This window comes from Bison bison, unplaced genomic scaffold, assembly GCF_000754665.1.
Source record: "Bison bison bison isolate TAMUID 2011002044 unplaced genomic scaffold, Bison_UMD1.0 scf7180017864518, whole genome shotgun sequence".
Lineage (NCBI taxonomy): Eukaryota > Metazoa > Chordata > Mammalia > Artiodactyla > Bovidae > Bison > Bison bison.
Window position 1 is genome coordinate 7334852 of NW_011495071.1, and position 21092 is coordinate 7355943.

At 50.6% G+C, this 21092-nt stretch overlaps 1 protein-coding gene across 1 annotated transcript in view; it reads right to left on the reverse strand.

The window, feature by feature from the left end:
* The window catches only part of TMPRSS13 (transmembrane protease, serine 13), a 31568-nt gene that overhangs the window by 1017 nt on the left and 9459 nt on the right, over positions 1-21092 (reverse strand). Inside the window, exons 2-12 of the mRNA XM_010830404.1 lie at positions 18702-18936; positions 17526-17630; positions 14602-14724; positions 13547-13676; positions 11616-11708; positions 10641-10684; positions 9432-9594; positions 8026-8198; positions 2650-2748; positions 219-361; positions 2-67 (exon numbers count right to left, since the gene is read on the reverse strand). Coding sequence (XP_010828706.1) covers positions 2-67; positions 219-361; positions 2650-2748; positions 8026-8198; positions 9432-9594; positions 10641-10684; positions 11616-11708; positions 13547-13676; positions 14602-14724; positions 17526-17630; positions 18702-18936 — 1374 coding nt within the window. The remainder of the gene's footprint in view (position 1; positions 68-218; positions 362-2649; positions 2749-8025; positions 8199-9431; positions 9595-10640; positions 10685-11615; positions 11709-13546; positions 13677-14601; positions 14725-17525; positions 17631-18701; positions 18937-21092) is intronic.

Below are 21092 nucleotides of genomic sequence, written 5' to 3' on the forward strand. Positions count from 1 at the left end.
AGCTGGTGACTCCTGCCAGGTACCAGCGGCCGTTCTGCTCACAGACCAGAGGCCCCCCGCTGTCTCCCTGCGAGGGAGCACGCCCATCAGCAGGGTGGGAAAGGTGGCCCTTGAGCAGGAAACGGTGGGCCCCCGACTCTCCCTCCGACTACAGCACCCCAACTTTCCTCCCTTCCCTCTGGGTCCCAGGACTGAGCCCCACGCAGAAGCAAGCCCACCTGGCAGGAGTCTCTGCCTCCTCGCAGGTCCCCCGCGCACATCATCCTCGGGGTAAGGTAGCTGTCGTAGACCAAGTAGTCATTGCACTTCTTGAAATCAATGAGGTTGACCTGCACCTCCCGGAGAAAAGGGGAAGTCCTCTCTTCAGTGTGGTGGGGTGGAGGAGAGAGAGGGTGGGAAGGGAGTGAGACTCCAGGCGGCTTTGAGGCCTTCCAGCTGCCCACCCCAGGCCCCAGACTGGCAACCTCCCAGGCGTGGAGGGCACCATTCCCATGGTGGGTCACCCAGGACACAGGAGCACATACAGCCTCACACCAGACACAAATCACTACACAGAACAGAGACACACATGCAGAGACAAACCCACAAGCCTATCAGGCTGCCTGACACGCGCACAATGCTTTTCTGCATTCAAAACAGAAAAGATAGAACGAAAACCCAAAAGAACTTTTCAGTCAACACAATAGATCACTTTATTTGCTTTTGGTAATGATGTGCTTTAAGGAGAGCAGGTGTGATGAACCCACTTACAGAAGGAGAAATTTAGGGCTGAAGAAGGACTTGCCCACAGTCAGAGGTAGCACTGTGGTAAAAAACCCACCTGCCAGTGCGGGAGGCATAAGAGATGCAGGTTTGATCCCTGGGTTGGGAAGATCCCCTGGAGGAATGTGTGGCTACCCACTCCAGTATTCTTGCCTGGAGAATCCCGTGGACAGAGGAGCCTGGTGGGCTACAGTCCATAGGGTTGCAGAGAGTCAGACACGACTGAAGCGACAGAGCAGGCATGCACAGGCACCCAGCTAGTCAGTTAGAGAGCTAAGGTCAGAACAAGGCTGCTCCCAGCCAGTCACTTCATCCCATGAGCAAGGTCTTGACACCTGCCAGTCTCATGAGTCTCACGGCAAGGCCAGCTGACTACCGTGCTTTCCTGCCCAGTATCCACAATCCGACAGAATTGACACCAGACAAGGCCGCCCAGTCATCATGATGAAGTGAGGGAAGACCAAACCACTTTCTAACCTTGTTTCAGCCCAGACAAAAACAAGGTAGGTCACATCACACAAGGACCAAAGGGCCTCCTCTTCCAGCCAGAATGAGCGGCTGCTGCTTCTTCATTTCTTCATCAACTATAGCTTTAGGCTCAGTCTACTGACTCTTTCTAGACGAGGTTAGTAAGATATCTGAGTGCTATCCCAAGCACTTGGGAGTCCTATCCCAAGATCACAGGTGAGAGGCTTTGCACCAAGGCCACAGGCATGGAGCCCAGAACCAAGGCCACCTCCAAAACTGATTAAGTCCCATTGTAACCATTGCCAAAAGCCCCCCTGATCATCACCAGCAGGCTTCCGGACCCCAAATTAGGCAAAAATGCCCAGCCCGGTGCTCACCCTATAGCACACTTGCATGCATGCTATCACTTCAGTCATGCCCAACTCTTTGCAACCCTATGGACTGTAGCCCACCAGGCTCCTCTGTCCATGCAAGAATTCCCAGCAAGAATACTGGAGTGGGTTGCCATGCCCTCCTCCAGGGGATGTTCCCAACCCAGGGATTGAACCTGTGTGTGCTGCATTGCCAGAAGACTCTTTACCACTGAACCACCAGGGAAGCCCGGCTTTGATGTATATGTAGGTGTGTATATACACACATTCATATCCAGGCCCATGAATCTATATACCCAAACCTTCATCTAGGTAGACCCTCATCTCAATACCCCTACAAATCACCCCATATACAGAAGCACATGTATAGTTTTTCTGATAAGCAACCTGAGGTGACCTCTAAAAATGGTTCACTATTCACTTGATCCAGAAGACGCCACAAAATTGTGCAAACCAAGAGGTTCAAATCTTCATGTTCACTCTAGGAACACTAATGAAACTGCCCAGGCCATTAAGGGTATGCATATCTGAAAAGCTACCAAGTATCTGAAGGGTGTCACTTTGAAAAAGCAGTGTGTTCCATTCTGTCGTCACAATAATGGAGCTGATACGTGTGCTCAGGTCAAACAGTGGGGCTGGAAAGGATCAGTGGGCCAAGAAGAGTGCTGAGTTTTTACAGCACGTGCTCAAAAATACAGAGAGTAATGATGAACTTAAGGGCTTAGATACAGATTCTCTGGTCATTGAGCACACCCAAGTAAGCAAAGCCTTCAAGATGGAGCACAGGACTTACAGAGCTCATGGTCGAATCAACCCGTACATGAGCTCTCCCTGCCACATGGAGATGATCCTTACTAAAAAAGCGCAGGTTTTCCTAAACCAGAAGAGGAGGTTGCACAGAAGAAAAAGATACCCCAGAAGATACTGAAGAAACAAAAATGGCCTTAAAATAAATGCCACAAAAAAATACAAGTAAAAGAAAAAAGAAAAGAAACACATGTATACAGTCAAACACACACACACACACAGTCTAGCATCTGCCTCTCACCATCTGTCTCCTTGGTCTTGCCAAAGCCTGTGATCCAGCAGATCTCATTGAGGCCGAAGGTCTGTCCGTGCATGGGGAGGCAGGCAGGGTGGACATGAGCTGCGACAAGACCTCAAGACATCAGTGAAGGGAAGAGGCTGGAGGTTTTGGAGGGGTGCGAGGAGGGACAAGAATACCAACATCCTAGGACATCCTCCTTACCCCTAGAGTGCTCCTGAATCTTTCAAGGCCTTCAATTGACCAGGCAAGAAATTCAATCACTTTATCTTGACCCTCCAGTCTTCAGCGTACTCTCAGAGTCCCCCAGACATTCTGATTTTTCAGTGGTGCCATGTGGGCATATGCATGTGCCTTGGAGTTTCCCTGTGCCAAGCTGATACTGGGTGGCTGAGGGTGTCTCCACTCCAAGAGTGGCTGTCCTCACTGAGTCTCTTCCACACCTGTCCCCCAGAGCAAGGAGCAGTGCCGGCTAAATGCCTGGTATTATTGCCAAGATGTCTCAATGGTGGGTCCTGCTTGGTCTGGAGAGGGCAACCCTGGTTGGCCAGGGCCTGAGGCTCTCCCTCCAGGGTGAGACAACCTCACCAAGTTCGAAGAGCAAACCCCTAGAGGCACAGACCACTAAACTCCTGCTCACTCGCTCCCGCACTCAGAATCATACAGAAGGTGCTATTGTGCATCAGTACATAAGTTCCCTATGAGGACTAACGTTCCCCTGTGGACTAGAGCACTGACCAGTTTGCAAGTGGAAAAGAGTTAATAGAAAGGATATTTGCTGTTGTTGTTTAGTTGCTTAGTCTGACTCTTTTGCGACCGTATGGATTGTAGCCCGCCAGGATCCTCTGTCCAAGTGATTTCCCAACAAGAATACTGGAGTGGGTTGCCATTTCCTTCTCAAGGGGATTTTCCCGACCCAGGGATAAAACCTAAGTCCCCTGCATTACAGGCAAATTCTTTACCCCTGAGCCACTGGGGAAGCCCTAGAGAGGATATTCGCAGTGTTATGCATGCTGCAGCTTCCTGTACTTAGAATTGTGCCTGATACATATAAAGTGCTCCTAGGAAGAAAGGAAGGGAAGGAGGGAAGGAGGAAGGGAGGGAGGGGGCAGAGAGGGAGGGAGAGAGGATAAATGTAAAATTTTTTTCCTATAAACTGGGAGTCTAACACATTTATCTGCTAGAGTGTAAACAAAAAGTAAATGAAGATATGGCACCAATTACTAACCAAAACCACGAAATACGACTTAAAATAGTCTATGCCTCTGAAAGCATTCCCCCTAAGATCAGGAACAAGACAAGGGTGTCCACTTTCCCCACTATTATTCAACATAGTTCTGGAAGTCCTAGCTATAGCAATCAGAGAAGGAAAAGAGATAAAAGGAACCCAGATTGAAAAGAAAAAGTAAATCTCTCAGATGACAGATGACATGATACTGTACATAGAAAACCCTAAAGAGAGTATCAGAAAATTACTAGAGCTAATCAGTGAATTTAGCAAAGTTGCAGGGTACAAAATCAATACACAGAAATCACTTGCATTTCTGTATACTAACAATGAAAAATCAGAAAGAGAAATTAATGAGTCAGTCCCATTTACCATTGCAACAAATAGAATTAAATATCTAGGAATAAACTTACCTAAGGAGATGAAAGAACTGTACACAGAAAATTACAAGACACTAATGAAAGAAATCAAAGATGACATAAACAGATGGAGAGATATACCATGTTCCTGGGTAGGAAGAATCAATATTGTGAAAATGACTATACTACCAAATGCAATCTACAGATTCAATGCAATCCCTATCAAATTACCAACGACATTTTTCACAGAACTAGAAAAAAAAATTCACAATTCATATGGAAACACAAAAGACCCTGAATAGCCAAAGCAGTCTTGAGAAAGAAGAGAAAGAAAGAAGAATGCAGCTGGAGGAATCAAGCTTCCTGACTTAAGATTATACTACAAAGCTACAGTCATCAAGACAGTATGATACTGGCACAAAAACAGAAATATAGACCAATGGAACAAGATAGGAAGCCCAGAAATAAACCCATGCACCTATGGGAACCTTATTTTTTATAAAGGAGGCAAGACTATATAATGGGGCAAAGACGGCCTCTTCAATAAATGGTGCTGGGAAAACTGGACAGCTACATGTAAAAGAATGAATACCATATACCTAATACCATATACAAAAATAAACTCAAAGTGGATGAAAGACCTAAATGTAAGACCAGAAACTATAAAACTCTTAAAGGAAAACATAGGCAGAGCACTCAATGACATAAATCAAAGCAAGATCCTCTATGACCCACCTCCTAGAGTAATGGAAATAAAAACAAAAATAAACAAGTGGGACCTGATTAACTTAAAAGCTTTTGCACAGCAAAGGAAACTATAAGCAAGGTGAAAAGACAACCCTCAGAATGGGAGAAAATAATAGCAAATGAAACAACTGACAAAGGGTTAATTTCCAAAATATACAAGCAGCTCATACAACCAAATGCCAGAAAAACAAACAACCCAACCCCAAAGTGGGAAAAAAACCTAAACAGACATTTCACCAGAGAAAAAATACAGATGGGTAACAAACACAGGAAAAGATGCTCAACATCACTCATTATTAGAGAAATGCAAATCAAAACTACGAGATATCACCTCACACTGGTCAGAATGGCCATCATCAAAAAGTCTACAAATAGTAAATGCTGGAGAGGGTGTGGAGAAAAGGGAATGTTCTTGCACTGTTGGTGGGAATGTAAATTGATACAGCCACTATGGAAGACAGTATGGAGATTCCTTAAAAAACTAGGAATAAAACCACCATATGAGCCAACAATCCCACTCCTAGGCATATACCCTGAGGAAACCAAAATTGAAAAAGACACATGTATCCCATTGTTCATTACAGCACTATTTACAATAGCTAGAACATGGAAGCAACCTAGATGACCATCAACAGATGAGTGGATAAAGAAGTTGTGGTACATATACACAATAGAATATTACTCAGCCATAAAAAGGAATGCCTTTGAGTCAGTTCTGATGAGGTGGATGAACCTAGAACCTATTATACAGAGTGAAGTGAGTCAGAAAGAGAAAGAGAAATATCATGTTCTAACACATATATACGGAATCTAGAAAAATGGCACTCAAGAATTTACTTACAGGACAGCAATGGAGAAACAGACATAGAGAATAGATTTATGGACATGGGGAGAGGGAAGGAGAGGGTGAGATGCATGGAGAGAGTAACATGGAAACTTACTACCATATGTAAAATAGATAGCCAACAGGGATTTGCTGTATGGCTCAGGAAACTCAAACAGGGGCTCTGTAACAACCTAGAGGGGTGGGATGGGGAGGGAGATGGAAGGGAAGTTCAAAAGGAAGGAGATATACGTATACCTATAGCTGATTCATGTTGAGGTTTGACAGAAAACAACAAAATTCTGTAAAGCAATTATCCTTCAATAAAAAAAATAAATTAATTAAAAAAATAAATAAGAACCTACTGTATCGCAAAAAAAAAATTAGTCTATACCTATTTTTGAGACATACAGCCTTAAAAACATGTAACACTAGTATATATCTACTTGAGTTTTTTAAGGGGTAATTAAATTTATCAGTGAGTTTTCACAAGCTTTCTCAGCTAGTACAGTGACTTCAAAGTGCTCAGCCTACCAGGCAGTTTAAGAAAATCTGCTCTGATTTCTAAACCAAAAATCAGGGCACATGGTCTGACCATAGGACTACATAAACCCTGCTGCTGCTGGGGCTGCTGCTGCTAAGTTGCTTCAGTCGTGTCCGACTCTGTGCGACCCCATGGACTGCAGCCTACCAGGCTCCTCGGTCCATGGGATTTTCCAGGCAAGAGTACTGGGGTGGGGAGCCATTGCCTTCTCCAACATAAACCCTAGCTATGATTTATAATGCTACAAAGATGCTTCTTGACCAGAAGTGGGGAGCAGGAAGGGGTGGCTATCAGAGTCTAGGGAGGGACTGCTGTAGTCTGGAAAGCACATGTAATGCTATAATAACTTAAATTTCATTTTACAAGTTATTTAATTGGATTTGGAATATCAGATAATATTAATAGGGGTTTGGGTTGATGCCAAGCGAGGTCCGGACGGTTAGCCAAATGGAGTCTGTGTTTGACAAGATTGGAAAGGCCTATTTTGGTCCTGCAGAATGCCTACCCCCTTTTATGTGTGCATAAGGGGCAAGGCACCGGCAGTAGGGCACCCCTCCGCTCACAGAGAGGGCTCTCAGCGTGGGCGTGGCCGGAGGTGGGCGTGGCTCTGGGTTGGCCCCACCCAACCGAATCTTGTGTTGGGGATTGGACTCCTCCTCCCCCCACCACTCTGATGAGCTAACTGCTCTGACTCAGGACCAACCCCGCCTCCGCAATTAATGTGCCAGGAAAGGCCAGCTCACAGGCCCAGAGCGCCAGAAAGGCTAGACTAACCAGGAAGCCCTCCAAGGCTTCTGAAAGTCTGTCTAGCCTGCCAAGACTGTTTAGCTGCTCACATCTGTGCCATCGTGCCCCTGTCCCCCGGTGGCCCCTGACATCACATCACTAGCTTCTAAGCGGCTGTTTATGCGTGCCATCAGTCTTGTTCTCTTTGCTGGGGAGCTGCAGAGCCGTTAGGTAGTAGATACACTGTATTTGATACGTGAACAAATGGGCAGATGAAGTAATGAATGAAAACTGATCTCCTGAGAATTTCGGTAGCATTTCCTTTCTGTAGCCCCATTTAGTTCTCAAGGTCTCAGCTCCAACTTTGCAGCAGTTGGCTGTTTGGTTGCATAGGTATGTTGATTGTGTTCGCAACTTCGGTGTTGGCAATGTGCCAGTACAGAGCAGTGTGGGAAGAACGTTGGCCTGCGAAGCAGACCCACCTGGACCCAGTCCTGAAGCTGCTCCTTATTACTTCATGGCCTCAGGGAATTCTCTCTCTCTAAAGGTCTTCTCCTCAAAGGGAAAATGAAGCTAATAATAGTACCTGCTTCACAGGATCTGGTAATGAAGACTGTATGAAATTGTAGATGTAAAACACTTACCATGGTGTCTGGCCTCTGTCAAGTGCTGGCTGTACCAGTGAAACAATTCGATTTGTTTATCTTAATGAAGCCCAGAACCTAAACCCTGGCTCTGTCACCAACTTGAAATAGAAGAGGAGTCATTGGGGCAAGTTTATTTCCAATCTCTGGGTCTCAGTCCCCTCAATTATAAGATAGAGTTCCACTGAATGATCTCGAAGACTGACATCTGCCATGCGGAAGCTCTGGACCCTGGGATGGGTTTGTGGATGCTACGAAGTGCAGAGGTTCGGCACCGAGGGGTGCTGGCTGAGCAGGGGCTCACTCACCGGACAGGGTCAGGGGCTTGGAGAGCCGCATGAGGGCGATGTCATAGTCGTCCTGATCATCTGAGTAGTTGCTGTTGATGATGATCTGGGCGACGGAGGCTGACTCGGGCAGGTGGTGCAGATCGTTGGTGCCCACGTACACCTTCCAGCCCTCCAAAATCTTCTCCCGGGTACTGCCAAAGCCACAGAGAGCATGGGCCAGTTACCATCTGGCAGAGGTCTTGGCAACATCTGCTGCACACAAGGAGCTTCAACCAGAGCACCAGCTTGGAGGCAGGAGGATGGATGAAATGACCTCTGGAGGGGGCACTCTATCTTAGCCCAGGGGTCTAGAACAATCCTCTACTTTCAAACAGCTGCTCTGAACTGGTGGTTCTGTACCTTACAATAGAAAATGGGGGCTTCCTTGGTGGCTCAGTGGTAAAGCCACCAATGCAGGAGACACAGGTTCAATCCCTGGTCCGGGAAGATCCCACATGCCGAGGAACAATTAAGCCCATGTGCCATATCCGTTGAGCCTGCGCTTTAGAGCCTGGGAACCACAACTCCACACACCACAACTATTGAAGCCCCAACACTGCTCCTCAACAAGAGAAGCCACCTCAATGAGAAGCCCATGCATCGCAACTAGAGAGTAGCCCCGACTTGCGGAAACTAGAGAAAGCCCACATGCAGCAATGAAGACCCAGCAGAGCCATAAATGAATAAATAGATAACATTTTAAAAATAGAAAATGGGAGGAGATGAGTAAGACTTCTGGGAACACTGGCCCCACTGGCCCCACTGTCTCCTCTGGATGCCACCAAGGATCCAATGAAGTGGACAGGACACATCTCAGTGGTAGTATTCTCAGCGGAAATGGGGCTTTCGACAGGACAAAGTGACCCACTGAAGACTCACTGCTGGGGAAGCCGGTGCCCTTGAGGCCTCGTCTCCCAGCCCTTTGCTGTCCACCAACTCGAAGGACAAGCCTGGCTGGTGACTGTTGAAAGCTGACTGCACTGCCCTGCCCACAGCCCCAGTCCCTCAGTTCCTGGGACAGCATTCCCGATGTCTCCAGCTCCTCTCCTGTAACGTCCAGGTTTTGAAAGCAGCCACAAGCCCCAAACCTCTTTATTTCACCCTGTTCTTTAGGGCAGGCTCCCAATTCCTCCCGTCTACCTTCCCCTCTCTCTCCCCTGAAGCCAGCAATGGTATTTTCTCTCTCTGCACTGGCTCAGCATAAGTAACCCCAACTCACACTCCCAGGACCGAATCATGGTCCTCACCACACATGTGCCTCCCAGTCCTCGGGGCTAGGCTTACAACCAAAGTCCCCCTCCACAGAGAGAAGTCAGTCTGCCCTCAGCCCTTCCTGGCGTCCAGACCCTCAGCCGTGTCACATCACGGCACCCTTGGGCACTTACATAAAGAAGCAGTGGGCGGCGGTGAGAATCCACTGGGCATCGATCAGCGTGCCCCCACAAATGTGGGTACGGGAGAACTGCAGGCTGACTTGCCATGGCCACTTGCTTTCTGGGGCCCGCGCCCCTCCCACGATCCGCCCGGTCATGGCCCTCAGGCCACAGTCTGGAGAGAAGCAGAAGAGATGAACTATGAAGTCTGCTTTTCTTAGAGCTGCTACCATGCTCCTAGGCCCAGAGAAGCTCAGGCATGAGGGCACCACCCACCCACGGAGGCTGCTTTGCCCACTTAATCTGATTCAGCACAGCTATTTCCTGCCAACACAGAGCTCCCACATGGTAGGCTGGCTTTCTGGGATCATCCAGTAGAAAGTCTGATCCTAGGAAATCCTCTTTCTTCCCACTCATTTGTTGTTCCAATAATTCAACAAATGCTTCCTAAGTACCCCCTGCTTTGGGTGATGTGCCAGGCATTAGGGTCACAATGGTGAACCTGAGGGCTGCTGTCAAGAGCTTTGGAAAGCAGACCAAGTCTAACACAACCCTGAATTGATGAGCAATGTGATTTGGATGGTTTCAGAATGAAGGAGAAAAGTCCTTCCCATGAGGCACAAGTAGTTGGTGCTCACATGGTTTCTCAGGGGGTCATTTAGTGCTGTTGGGGGCCCTGTGCCCCAGGGGAACATTTCCAAACGTGTTCCAGAGTGAGTCATCCCCTGAAATCATGCACAGAGTTTCCTTTCTCCTTTGAAGGAGGAGAGAGTGTAGAGCCAGCGGTGGTCTGAGGGGCTCTGTCCATAGCACTGTGCCCACTTGCTCAGGGGGGCACCCCACCTGGTCATCATGAGAACACAGCACTCGTGGACTGGTTAACGGTTTTGGCCCTGTGGTCAGACCCAAGATTCAATACCAGCTCTTCACCTACCATGAGCTCTGACATGCTGTCTCAATCCTCTGCCCCCTGCCCAGAATCCAGGACACTTGAATAGTGAGGTTGCTGGGCTGAGCAGAGTCAGAAGAGGAAATGCTGCCCTGAGAGTGTCTATCCAGATGACTTACAGGCACCCTGGCCCTGAAACAGGCCTGCTGCTCAAGCCCCTCTTCCTGGCTCTGATCCCCAGGGTTAGCCCTCTTCCACAGGGACTCCATCCCTCTGTCCCCCGACTCCCACCCCACACTGGCCACAATCCAGGAGGAAGAGCATCTTCTTACGGGAACACTGTAGAGCGACATACTGCTGGGAAGGGCAATCAGACCTGCAGGAGGAGATACAAAAGTTGAGAAAAGGGCACATCAGCCACCGCCTCCAGGAAGCCTTCCATGATTGGCTCCTGCTAAGTTCTATCCTATCCCCTTTGCACAAGAAGATGGAGATTCTGACCTTTCTCCCTCCCAGTAGGACAGACCCTTCCCGTGCTTTCTCTAGAGACAGGGATGGCTTAATGCAAACCAGCCCCACCCTTCTCCCCACCTCCCAGATTTTCTGTGGCAGGTTGCACATACGGGCTAGGTCATGTCTTCTGAACTCATGACTTCACTGTCTCAGCATCTTTCTGCAGCTAAACATGTGGCCCAACTCTTCTCTGACACTTGCTCAATGCCCTACCAGCAATGCAGCACGTGAACCACCCAGCACAAAGCAGGAATCCAGGAGGCAGCTCATTTGCCTTCCTTCCCTCCCCACGCCTTCTTCTCTCACAGCCTGGTTTCTTCTCTCCTCTCCCCAGGGTAAACACTGCTAGCTGGTGGAGCAACACCCCCCCAGCCCCCTCCACCCAGTGGCATCGGGACGAGAGCAGCTGCAGTGCAGAGTGACAGATGGTGAGGCCTGGCGGGGAGAGAGGGTGATGCTCCCCAGATGGGCCTCCCTGCCCCTGACTCCCTGCACCTGGCACTCCCCCTCCCCACTGCCACCCCAGGGATGCTTCTCCCTCTCCACCCTGAGCGCCCTCACTGCAGTGGCTTTCAGTCCCAACATCAGGCTGATCAGTGGCCCCAAAGTTTATTCACTATCTTTGGCAACTAGGTAAATTCTTTGGGTGCCCCTGACTTCGAGGTGCTCTGTGCACCAAGTTTTGATGACTTCCAAGTCAGGAGGCAGGTAGTGAACGAAGCTGTTTCTGAGATGCTCTGGACATTTACCAAAGACTCCTGGAGGCAGCAGACAGCCATGCCCACCCCACATACCTATAGGTGCTCTGCTGGATGGTGGAGTTAAATTCGGAGACTGAGAAACTGCTGTCAACATTCCTATTGTCCACTTTGGTTGTCCAGTAAGCACTGCAAGGGAGGAGAGGGGAAAGGAATGAACCACCTTGAGAAAGCGCCCACCCCTGGTCCCCGGGCCTGCATGAGAGTCCCAGCCAGCCCTGCTACAGAGGCCAGAGGCAGTTAAAATCCAATGATCTCAGACCCCACCCACATATTCCACTACTCCCCACACTAGCCTTACACACTAACCTAGTCGTTTTGAAAATATGGTCCCATCTCTGGGGACAATGTTAGCACTGCCTGGTAATTTGTTACAAATGCAAATCTGGGGGCCCTGTCTCAGACCTGCTGAATCAACAGTTCTGGTTCTGAGTTTTAATAGGCTCTCCAGGTGATCCCGCTGCACTCTGAAGTTTGAGAAACACGGACTGAGCCCTTTCCTATCCGTACTGTGATCCATGGACCCACAGCAGCAGCATCCCCACCCCACGCCCCACGCCTGCCCCCGACCTGCTGAGCCATGCTCTTCATTTTAATAATCTCCATGTTATGGGTTTGCACATTAAAGCCTGAGAACCGTTTGGCTCCTTAGACCAGAATGTGCCTAAGAACCACCCTGGGGTGTCGTTAAGGGTTTGAAATCCTAATTCCAGAGATTTTGATTTCAGGGTGCATTTTAACAAGCACCCCAGGTGATCCTGCTCTGCGTGATCCATGGACTGCTATCTGTGTGGCACTTTGGTGCGTTTCTAGGACATGGGACACCCTTACATGCAAGCTTCCCTTTGCGAGTGCTCTTCCTCCATTGCTCTGCTGACCTCCAAGTGCAGTCACGCACCCTCTCTGTTGTGTGTACATAATGCTTTCCACGTATTCTTTCCATTACACATCACAGAGTGCTGTGATTATTGGTTAAAGCCTCTCTCGCCCACACCATACCAGAGATTGTCCAACAATAGGGATCTTGTCTGGGTGTCTGGCACATAATAAAAACTCAATGAATATTCTTTGCATAAATGACGCTGTCTATGGAAGTCCAAGGGAAGTTCACATTTGCATAAGGTCACACAACTCAATGATAAACCATGTCTGTCATCTTCCAACTAGATCACCCAGGTCATCTTTCACAGATGGGAACTCTGAGATGGGGGCAGAGAACTGGTTTTCAGTCCTAGCCCCCAAGCCCTAGTTTTCCAGGTGCTTCTTCTACAGAGAACCCACAGTGAGATCCTTAATAAACCCTCTCCCCAGAACTTCACACACATTAGTGAACCCCTCAAACTACTTGGTTTGAAACCCAGACCAAGAGGGAGTATGGAGGTGACTATGTGGCCAGAAATGGAGGGCTCCTTTAAGCTGGAAGGTCATGGTAAACCCCATTCCCTACTCCCCCTACTAGTACCAGCTTCCTGTTTCAGATCTTTAGAGCCAAAGATGCTAAGGACTTTACCTGGCCACATCTGCCCATCTCACTCTTCGTTTGATGAGTCCTAGCTTGAGCTGCAGCTGCTCAGAGTCCACTGAAGGGTTTGCCCAGCCTGAGCTTCTAGTTATCAGATGTGAGGAGAAGACAAGACCTGCCCAAATGCACACCCACCTCACAAGGCCACCGCGACCGTTGAATGTGCTCGTGGGCATGAGGGTGCTTTGATGCAAAGAACCGTATAGGAGTGCCATCCTGCTCCATATATGCAAATAACTACTTTGGCCTCCTGTAAACAGCTTGCCCCCAGATCTGGGCTCCCCAGGCTACTGTTCCTTTGAATAACTTGAGGGCACTATGAGCTCGTGACCTCAGCCCTGGTCCCCAAGAGTCTTCTTGGTATGAGTGACCCTCAATAAGCCTGAGATGCCCGTGTGAAAAGTCTGAGACGTCCCTGAAGCGGGGACTGGTGGGGAAGGTGTACCTCTCGAAACCCATTTGCTGGCAGGTCTTCTGCGAATAGGAGTCATTCCAGCTGTCACTGCAGACAGGAAGCCACTGATGGGAGGATCCAGAGTAGACTTTAAGCAGAGACTTGTCCCAGTCAAACCTCACTGCCGGTCAAGAAAAGGGCAAGGGGGGTCCTCAACACCAGGAGGCTCCAAGCTCTTGAGGAATGAACCGAGTGAGGCTCTGAGATGCTCCTTCCCCAGGCTTCTTGCTGAGGCCTTGCAAACATCTGGGAGCTTGGCCGGGGACAGGATGGCCATCAGCCATGCTCAGAGCCCAAGATGCTCGGTGAGGAAAGAGCCAAGGCAAGGGGTTGGAGCAGAGCAGAGAGCTCTCTGTCCAACAGGACCCAGGAGCCTTTGCTGGGAGAAGGGGTGAGCGCTGCCAGGAGGCATCACCCCAAGAGGGCAGTGACGTGCCCAAATAAGAGTGTGACAAAGGGAACCTTGATCCAACTGAGTGCTCACTAGACCTGCGCAGTCACAGATGGATGTGGTCGTGGGCAAGGACACATGAATGCACACGGGTGGAAGGGGCAGGTTATGTACCCACAGACACCCACATCAGGGCTGTACATAGACGACGCTTGTAAAAACCACTGAGGACACCACTTAAAGAGGTCTTTGTCTCATCTGCGGCTTCATTTACAAACTGACCTTCATGAAACCACAGATGTGGCAGGTCAGAGGTTACCTGCTGGGCAAAGAGAAGGGGTACACGGACAGGGCTTCAGACCCCACACTTGTCTCCAGCTGCAGAGCAGCTCTGCTTTGCTGGGAGCTGTCAGATTTTATTTGAGAAGCACTTATCTTGTCCAATCCACACATTTTGCAAATTAAGAAACTGAAGCCCAGAGAAGGTAAGTGATTCGCCCAAGTCACACTCAAAGCCAGGTTCCAGACCCCAGTCTATTAGGACTAGAACCCAGATCCTCCAGGTCTCTGTCCATCACCTCCCATTTGAGCTGAAACCCAGTTTGCAGCCCCCAGAGTGCACGCACGAACACACGCACACATCCAACCTCCTTACCACAGCCCAGCTCATCACTCTTCAGCTTACAGTCCTCAACTCCATCACAGCGCACAGCGTGACTAGGACAGCTCTCTCTTGGCTCTTTGTAATTGACCCCTGTGTGGCCCCGCCAAAAGTAAACTGGAAAAAAAAAAAAAAAACATAAAGCAGAAGCTGGGTCATTGCTAGCCCCAGAGAGACATGACACAATGCAGCCCAAGGCCCTGGGGGTTCTCAGACACCGACCTGCAATCCCTCTTGGGCTCTGGGGTTCTCGTCCCCCATCTGTATGGAGAGAAAGGCTGCTCAGGAATGCTCTGGAATGTTCCAGAAAGCTCCTGCAAGCAGGACAGCACCAGGCAAACTCAAAAGCAGCCACTCAGAGAGAGAGAGAGAGAAAGGGAGGGAGGTATGGAGATGGGTAGTACTCCGGAAGCTCTCCTGCCCTACATGCTGGCCAGAGAGTTGTTCAGAGAAATCCTCCTTTTCAGTATCCCGGAGGCCCCTTCTCAGACCCAGTCCAGCATCCCCAGCATCTCTATGCGCTGCAGGTCGTAGCACACACATCCGCAGCCACTGCCTGCCCCATCTTCTCAGAGGTTGTCCTTCCAGCTTAGAAAGCTCCTAGATTTTCTTCCACCTCCCTCTTCTATAAGCAAGAGCTATCCCCTAGGCTCAGTTCTTGCCCCACTGCTTGTCTCAAGGCCTTTAACTGTCTTCCCAGGGACTTCCCTGGTGGTCCAGCAGTTGGGAATCCACCTGCCAATGCAGGGACACAGGTTCGATCCCTGGTCCAGGAAGATCCCACCTGCCTCAGGGTAACTAAGCCTGCGAGCCACAACTACTGAGCCTGCACACCCTAGAGCCCATGCTCCAGACCAAGAGAAGCCACGGCAATGAGACGCCTGTGCGCCGCAGCCAGAGAGCAGCCCGCCGCTTGTCTCAACTAGAGAAAGCCCACACATGGAAACAAAGACCCAGCGCAGCCAAAAATAAATAAAAAAGTGTCTTCCCACTCAGCGAGCAACTCTAGGTGGCTGATTCCCGAATGCACAAGTTGGGTTGAAAAGCCGACAGCTTTACAAACCATATGTGAGCATCAGCTCCGCGACTTCCTAAGAGCTCTTTCCATATGGGGAGTTGTCATGCCGCCTGCCTGGAAACTCCTCACCTTGGACGCCTGAGGAAGCCCAGGGTCTGACCCCTTACCCTGCCTCTTGTCTGCAACCTGTTTCTCAGCCCTGACCCCCGCCTCTGTCACTGGCCCCACTATGCTGTCTCACCAGCTGGAGGTCACCCTGTGTGACTGCTCCTCCCTGGTTCAGACACCAGTCCCCTTAACCTGCTGGACTTCTCCTCCTCCTGTGCCCTGGTCTTTCTACCCACGCCCACCCCGGGCACCGAGGCTCCTGGGATCGCCTTGATGTGTAGCAGAGAGCTCTCAGGAGGCGGGGGCTCTAGTCCTGACCGCATTGCTGAGCTACTCAGTGACCACCTCCCCGGGAAGTCCAGAGGTCAGGGGACTTCAGGAAATCCTGTGAAATCATGTTGAGAGCCCCCCTGCCCAGCTTGCCCTCTCACCTCCTGCAGGATTATTTCCTGCTGCTCTCTGTGCACTGCCAGGGGCCTCCCCTGGAGCGTGTGCCCTGTGTGGGGAAGGGAGGGAATAGGGTCGAGCATCCTGGTGGGAGGTTCACATGGAGGCCACGAGGCAGGCTCTGTGCTGACACCTTCATGGGCATTGTCAGGCAGGTGGGGAAACTGAGGCTCAGGAAGTTCATTAACTTAAGTGGCTGAGCCGAGACGCTGCAGCAGGTCTATCTGGTCCTAAAGCTGTACTTGTAACCAGCTACTTCTTTCACGTGATTCTCTTCCTCAAACAGCCCTGCCAGCTGGGTGTTTCCCTGCAGTCGCCCAGCCCGCCCTTCACCGCCCTGAGCAGCCTCTGTAACAGAATCCTCACCCCTCCGCCTGGCACTTCAAGCTCTCTACAACGTGGCCCAGCCGTGCCCAACCCAAGGACAGCCTGCAGGTCCCCAGATGAGTATTCACCCTGGCGAATCAGGTCCTTCCCCATGCCAACTTGCCCATTGGCCCTGCCACACACTTCCTGCAGCCGCTCACCCCGCTTAGATGCCCTGTCAGGAGATCCTCCCCTCCCTGCCATCTTCTGGGTCCTCATCTTCAGGAGCTGTCCCCTGCCTCCGTACCCACACAGCTGTACTCTCTTCCTGATGGTAGTACTCAAATCCACTTGGCCTTAATCATTTCCATCTCTGTCTCCCAGGGGACTGTACTCGCCCCGAGGACTGGGGGGTACAGTGGGTACTCCCCTTTGCTTCCCGCTAAGGTTTGCCACTGTGCTGAGCTCAGAGCAGACATCCCAGCAGGGAGTCCTGGCACAGGTCCTGAGTGTCTTTTCAAGAAGAGGGTGTGGATTTCAGGGAGATTGGACCCCTGAACACTTGATCTCATTGACCAAAAATGCCCAAGGGGCCTTTACCTCATCAATGTTTTTAATGCTTGTTTTTTAAATAATTCACATTTTTAGAGTGGGATTTTGTGTCAGGCACTGTGCCATTAGCTCATTTATTCCTCATAACCCAGAGAAATCTTCAGGATATTTTACTAAGCACATGTTAACTTGAATGAATGAATGGATTTAATCCCGTTTGAAGACACAGAAACTGAGCTCAGACTGGTGAACTACTACAGAAGGGACCCACTCCTCGTTCCTCTGACTTTCCACCCTCTCAACCCACCCACCTCCAAGGGGCCTGGAGATGCCAGGGTTCAAGGCCACTTGTAGGAGCATCCCTCTGTGGACACGGCAGCCGGTGTGTGTTCCCCACTCTTGTCTCCCTGCTGGGTGCCCGCATCCCCCAACCCCACTCTACCCTGCAATGACCAGGGGCCAGGCTTGCTCCCTCCGTTAAACTCACATAGGATGATGAGCGACACCACGAGGGCGATGAGAAGGAGGACACATCCGATGAGCGGCAGCCGCTTCTGGCCCTCCTGCCAGGTGAACTTGGGCAAGGTGATACCTAGGATCAGGCCAGCAGCAGGGGAGGGTGAGACTGTGAGAGGGGAGTCCAGCAGGGAGGAGCCGGGGTAGGGAAAGAAGGCTGGTCCAGGAGGACCCAGTTAGGCCCTCTCCACCCAGCATATGGTACATCCCTGCCTGATACCAAGTTCCCTTTTACTTAGCATGTATTATGGGCCTGTTAGGCATTTGTGTGTGGTATCTTATTTAATTCTGACAGCAACTGTGTGAACTGGGCATTATTATACCCATTTTATAGATGGGGAAGCTGAGGTTCAAGGAAGTTAATTGACTTGCTCAGGGTTACTTGGTTAGTGAGTGGCAGAACAGGGATTCAAATGAAATGTGTTTGATGCCAAAGGTTTCTATACCAAAGTGCCTCATTGACTCTTCAGAGGGCAAGATGAGCCCCAGATCTGAGATCCTTCTCCAGGCCTGTTTGTACTGGGGCAGACTGAACTCGAGGGCAAGAGGAGGGCAAATTTGGGATGGGGGCAAAAGGGCTGCTTTATTAAGGGCAGAGCCAGTCCCTGAGGCCCATTTGGCATGTCCCCCTATGGGCTGAATCATAATGGCCAGCTTGGGAAGCTGGGGGTGGGGAGTGCCTGCTTGATCAGAATCTCTCCCTTTGTTCCTCCACCCACAGATAGGCCCTTGATCATCGCTGTACTCCCATGTTGACCCCAGCTTCCCTGGCAGACCCTCCAGGGCAGCTCTAGGAAAGAGGCCTGGTTTCTAACCAGGAGCTCTGGCTCCCAAAATCTGCACCTTGACCCAGTATGTGCAGCCTCCCAAGTCATACCTGCTTTGTTGGTCCTGATATCTTACGCTTTACCACATTCACCCCAGTTTCCCACTGTCTTGGGTTTGTGTGTCATGGTTCCTTTCTGCCCCCACCTCCCCAGGTTCCCCACTGCCCATCCAGACCATCCCCTCTCCTCCCCAGACATTGTCATCCAAGAACAGAGGAGAAGCAGAGAGGGCCCAACTTGGAGATTCACCCCCACTAAACCCCCTCCGCCTTCAGGCGGCTTCCCTGTCCCTCTTGCCTTCCCTGCAGGAGTCCCCTTACCTGGGCTCTCCCTGGCGGCCCTGGCAGCTGGCGTGGGCCTGGCAGGAGATGCATGGACAGGGACAGTCCCCACTGGCGTGGCTCTGACAAGGTACACTCGAGTTGGAGATGATGTTGTGAGTGGTGACATGGTAGACGAGGACCTGCCAGACGATGACCTGGAAGGTGATGCCCGGGCTGCAGGTGCTCGGCCCGGGGATGCCCGGGGTGGAGGCGTCCCTGCCGGGGAGGCATTCTGAAAGCAGATGGAAGGCTGTCCCTCAGGCTACTCCTCTATTAACTCATCCAGCAGTCAGCCCTGCTGACCCAGCAGACAGAGGTCCTGGGGCAGGTGGCTAAGGGGTGAGCAGAGCCCCCAAACAGGGAAGAGAGTGTCTGAGGATGGAATGAAAGCTTAGAGCCTGCTGTCCCCAACTCCCTGTGGTCTCTCCCCTTATAGAAAGGTGGGCAGAGGGCACTAGGCCATCTGCCTAGAGCATGGGGCATCTGCTTTGGCTGTATGTGTCTGTGCTGTGCTGTGCTGTCACTTCAGTCCACCTCTGTGTGATCCTATGGACTGTAGCCCACCAGGCTGCTCTGTCCATGGGATTCTCCAGACAAGAATACTGGAGTGAGTTGCCATGCCCTCCTCCAGGGGCGACATGTGTCTAGGTACCCTCAAAAAAGAGGCTGCTGGACCAGACCTCACTCTGAGCTGGGAGTTACCACCCTTTCTTCCCTCTTCACTCCCTGGCATCCCATCCTTAGATTATAAAACATCATTCTTACTTTGAGCTGTCATCAAAAAGTGTGAGACGCATTGCTTAAGAAAAGCCTTGACCTGCCTCGTTCTCCCCTTTTCTCAGTAACAAGGGAACTCATGCACACTCACACACACAAACACATACACACACACACAACAATACAACAGGAGAGGTAGAATGCAGGGGAAGAAGGTGACCAAGGTCCTTAACCTTATTCAGCTATAGGAGAAGTGATTCATTCATTTAGATTTAGCACTTTAATCTGTAGTTTCAGAGGACTTAACATGCTTTACATTTATTTACTCACTTGATCTTGAGAAACAACCCTATGAGGAGGGAACTCTGATTATCCCTATTGTGCAGCCAGGGAAACAGAAGCAGAGAGATTGATCAAACTTGGTCAAACTCTCGTGTTTGAGAGCCAGAGCCAGGATGTGAGCCCAGAAAGTTGGGCTCCGAAGGTCACGTTCAACCAGGAGGCTTTGCAGCCTCTCTCAGGAGGGAGGTGAGCATTAAAGCAGCTGCGGCTAGAGCAGGTGATCCACGAACACCAGCGCTGTTCCTCCGTGGAGAGCCTAGGACTTTGGGTGTACTCAATTTGGGACTGGAAGTTGGTGAGCAGCCAGGGCTGATGGAAAGTCTTCGAGCAGCCTCTGGTGGCAGCCACGCCCTGGTCTGTAGAATGCCCAGGCCCTATCACCAGATTAGGCCTCCTCTCTCCTCTCCCTGGCCCCTTACAGAGGTCTCTGCCCTCCTTCGCACCACCTCTGCCTTCTAAGCCCCTGTAGGAGTCCCCAACACAGCAGGGGGAGCTGGGGGCTAGCCTGGCCTAGGGGGTCACGTCTGCCCCTCATTCTCATTTTTGCTGAACTTTGAACACCAAGGAGGGAACGGGGGAGCAGCAGGAAGAAAGGGAGCCAGGACCTGTGCTCAGGGTCCCTGCGCTGGGGGTACAGTCAGCAGGGCTGTGAGGAGGGGATGGGCTCTGGACCTCAGGCACCTCCTTTTCATCTTTCACCGACCGCTGTGCTTAAATGCATTTGACATTACTAGTAAGCAGCCCAGTTACTAAAACGTTCTGCTTATCAGAACATCAGACTCAAGTCAACACTATCAAGCCTACCAGACAGGGTTAGTTTTTTTTAAACTCCATCTTCTAAGAGTCAGAGGTAACGGATTTAGTTACTTCTTTGTTTTTCTGGAGGCTGTGAGATGAATCCAAGAAGGAATGTCACGTCCCTGACTGTACTCAGCTTCCCAGGGGCAGGGACCAGGAGTGACTATCCCAGGAGTCACCAGTCACTGGGGTTCACTGACAGATGTGGGTAAGTACACGTGGTCCAGATGCCCCAGCCAGCAGAGCAGCGACACACGCGTGTGTGTTTAGGGACGTGAAGAGCACCTGCAGCAGCTGCTGACCCAGGTGAACCAGAGCTCAAATTTCCCTCCTACCCCCATTCTAGAGCTCCACAGAACAAAGACAGGTTATGCCCCCGGAAGCCTCAAGGGCAACAGGACAGGAGTCGGAGCAGGGAGAGGAGGTGAGAATATGTGTGAATGTACAATGCCTCTATTCACAGCACTGGCTTTGGTGTCAGGCAGACCTGGGCTCCAATCCTAGGTCTCACCCGAGGTGTGACTTTGGACA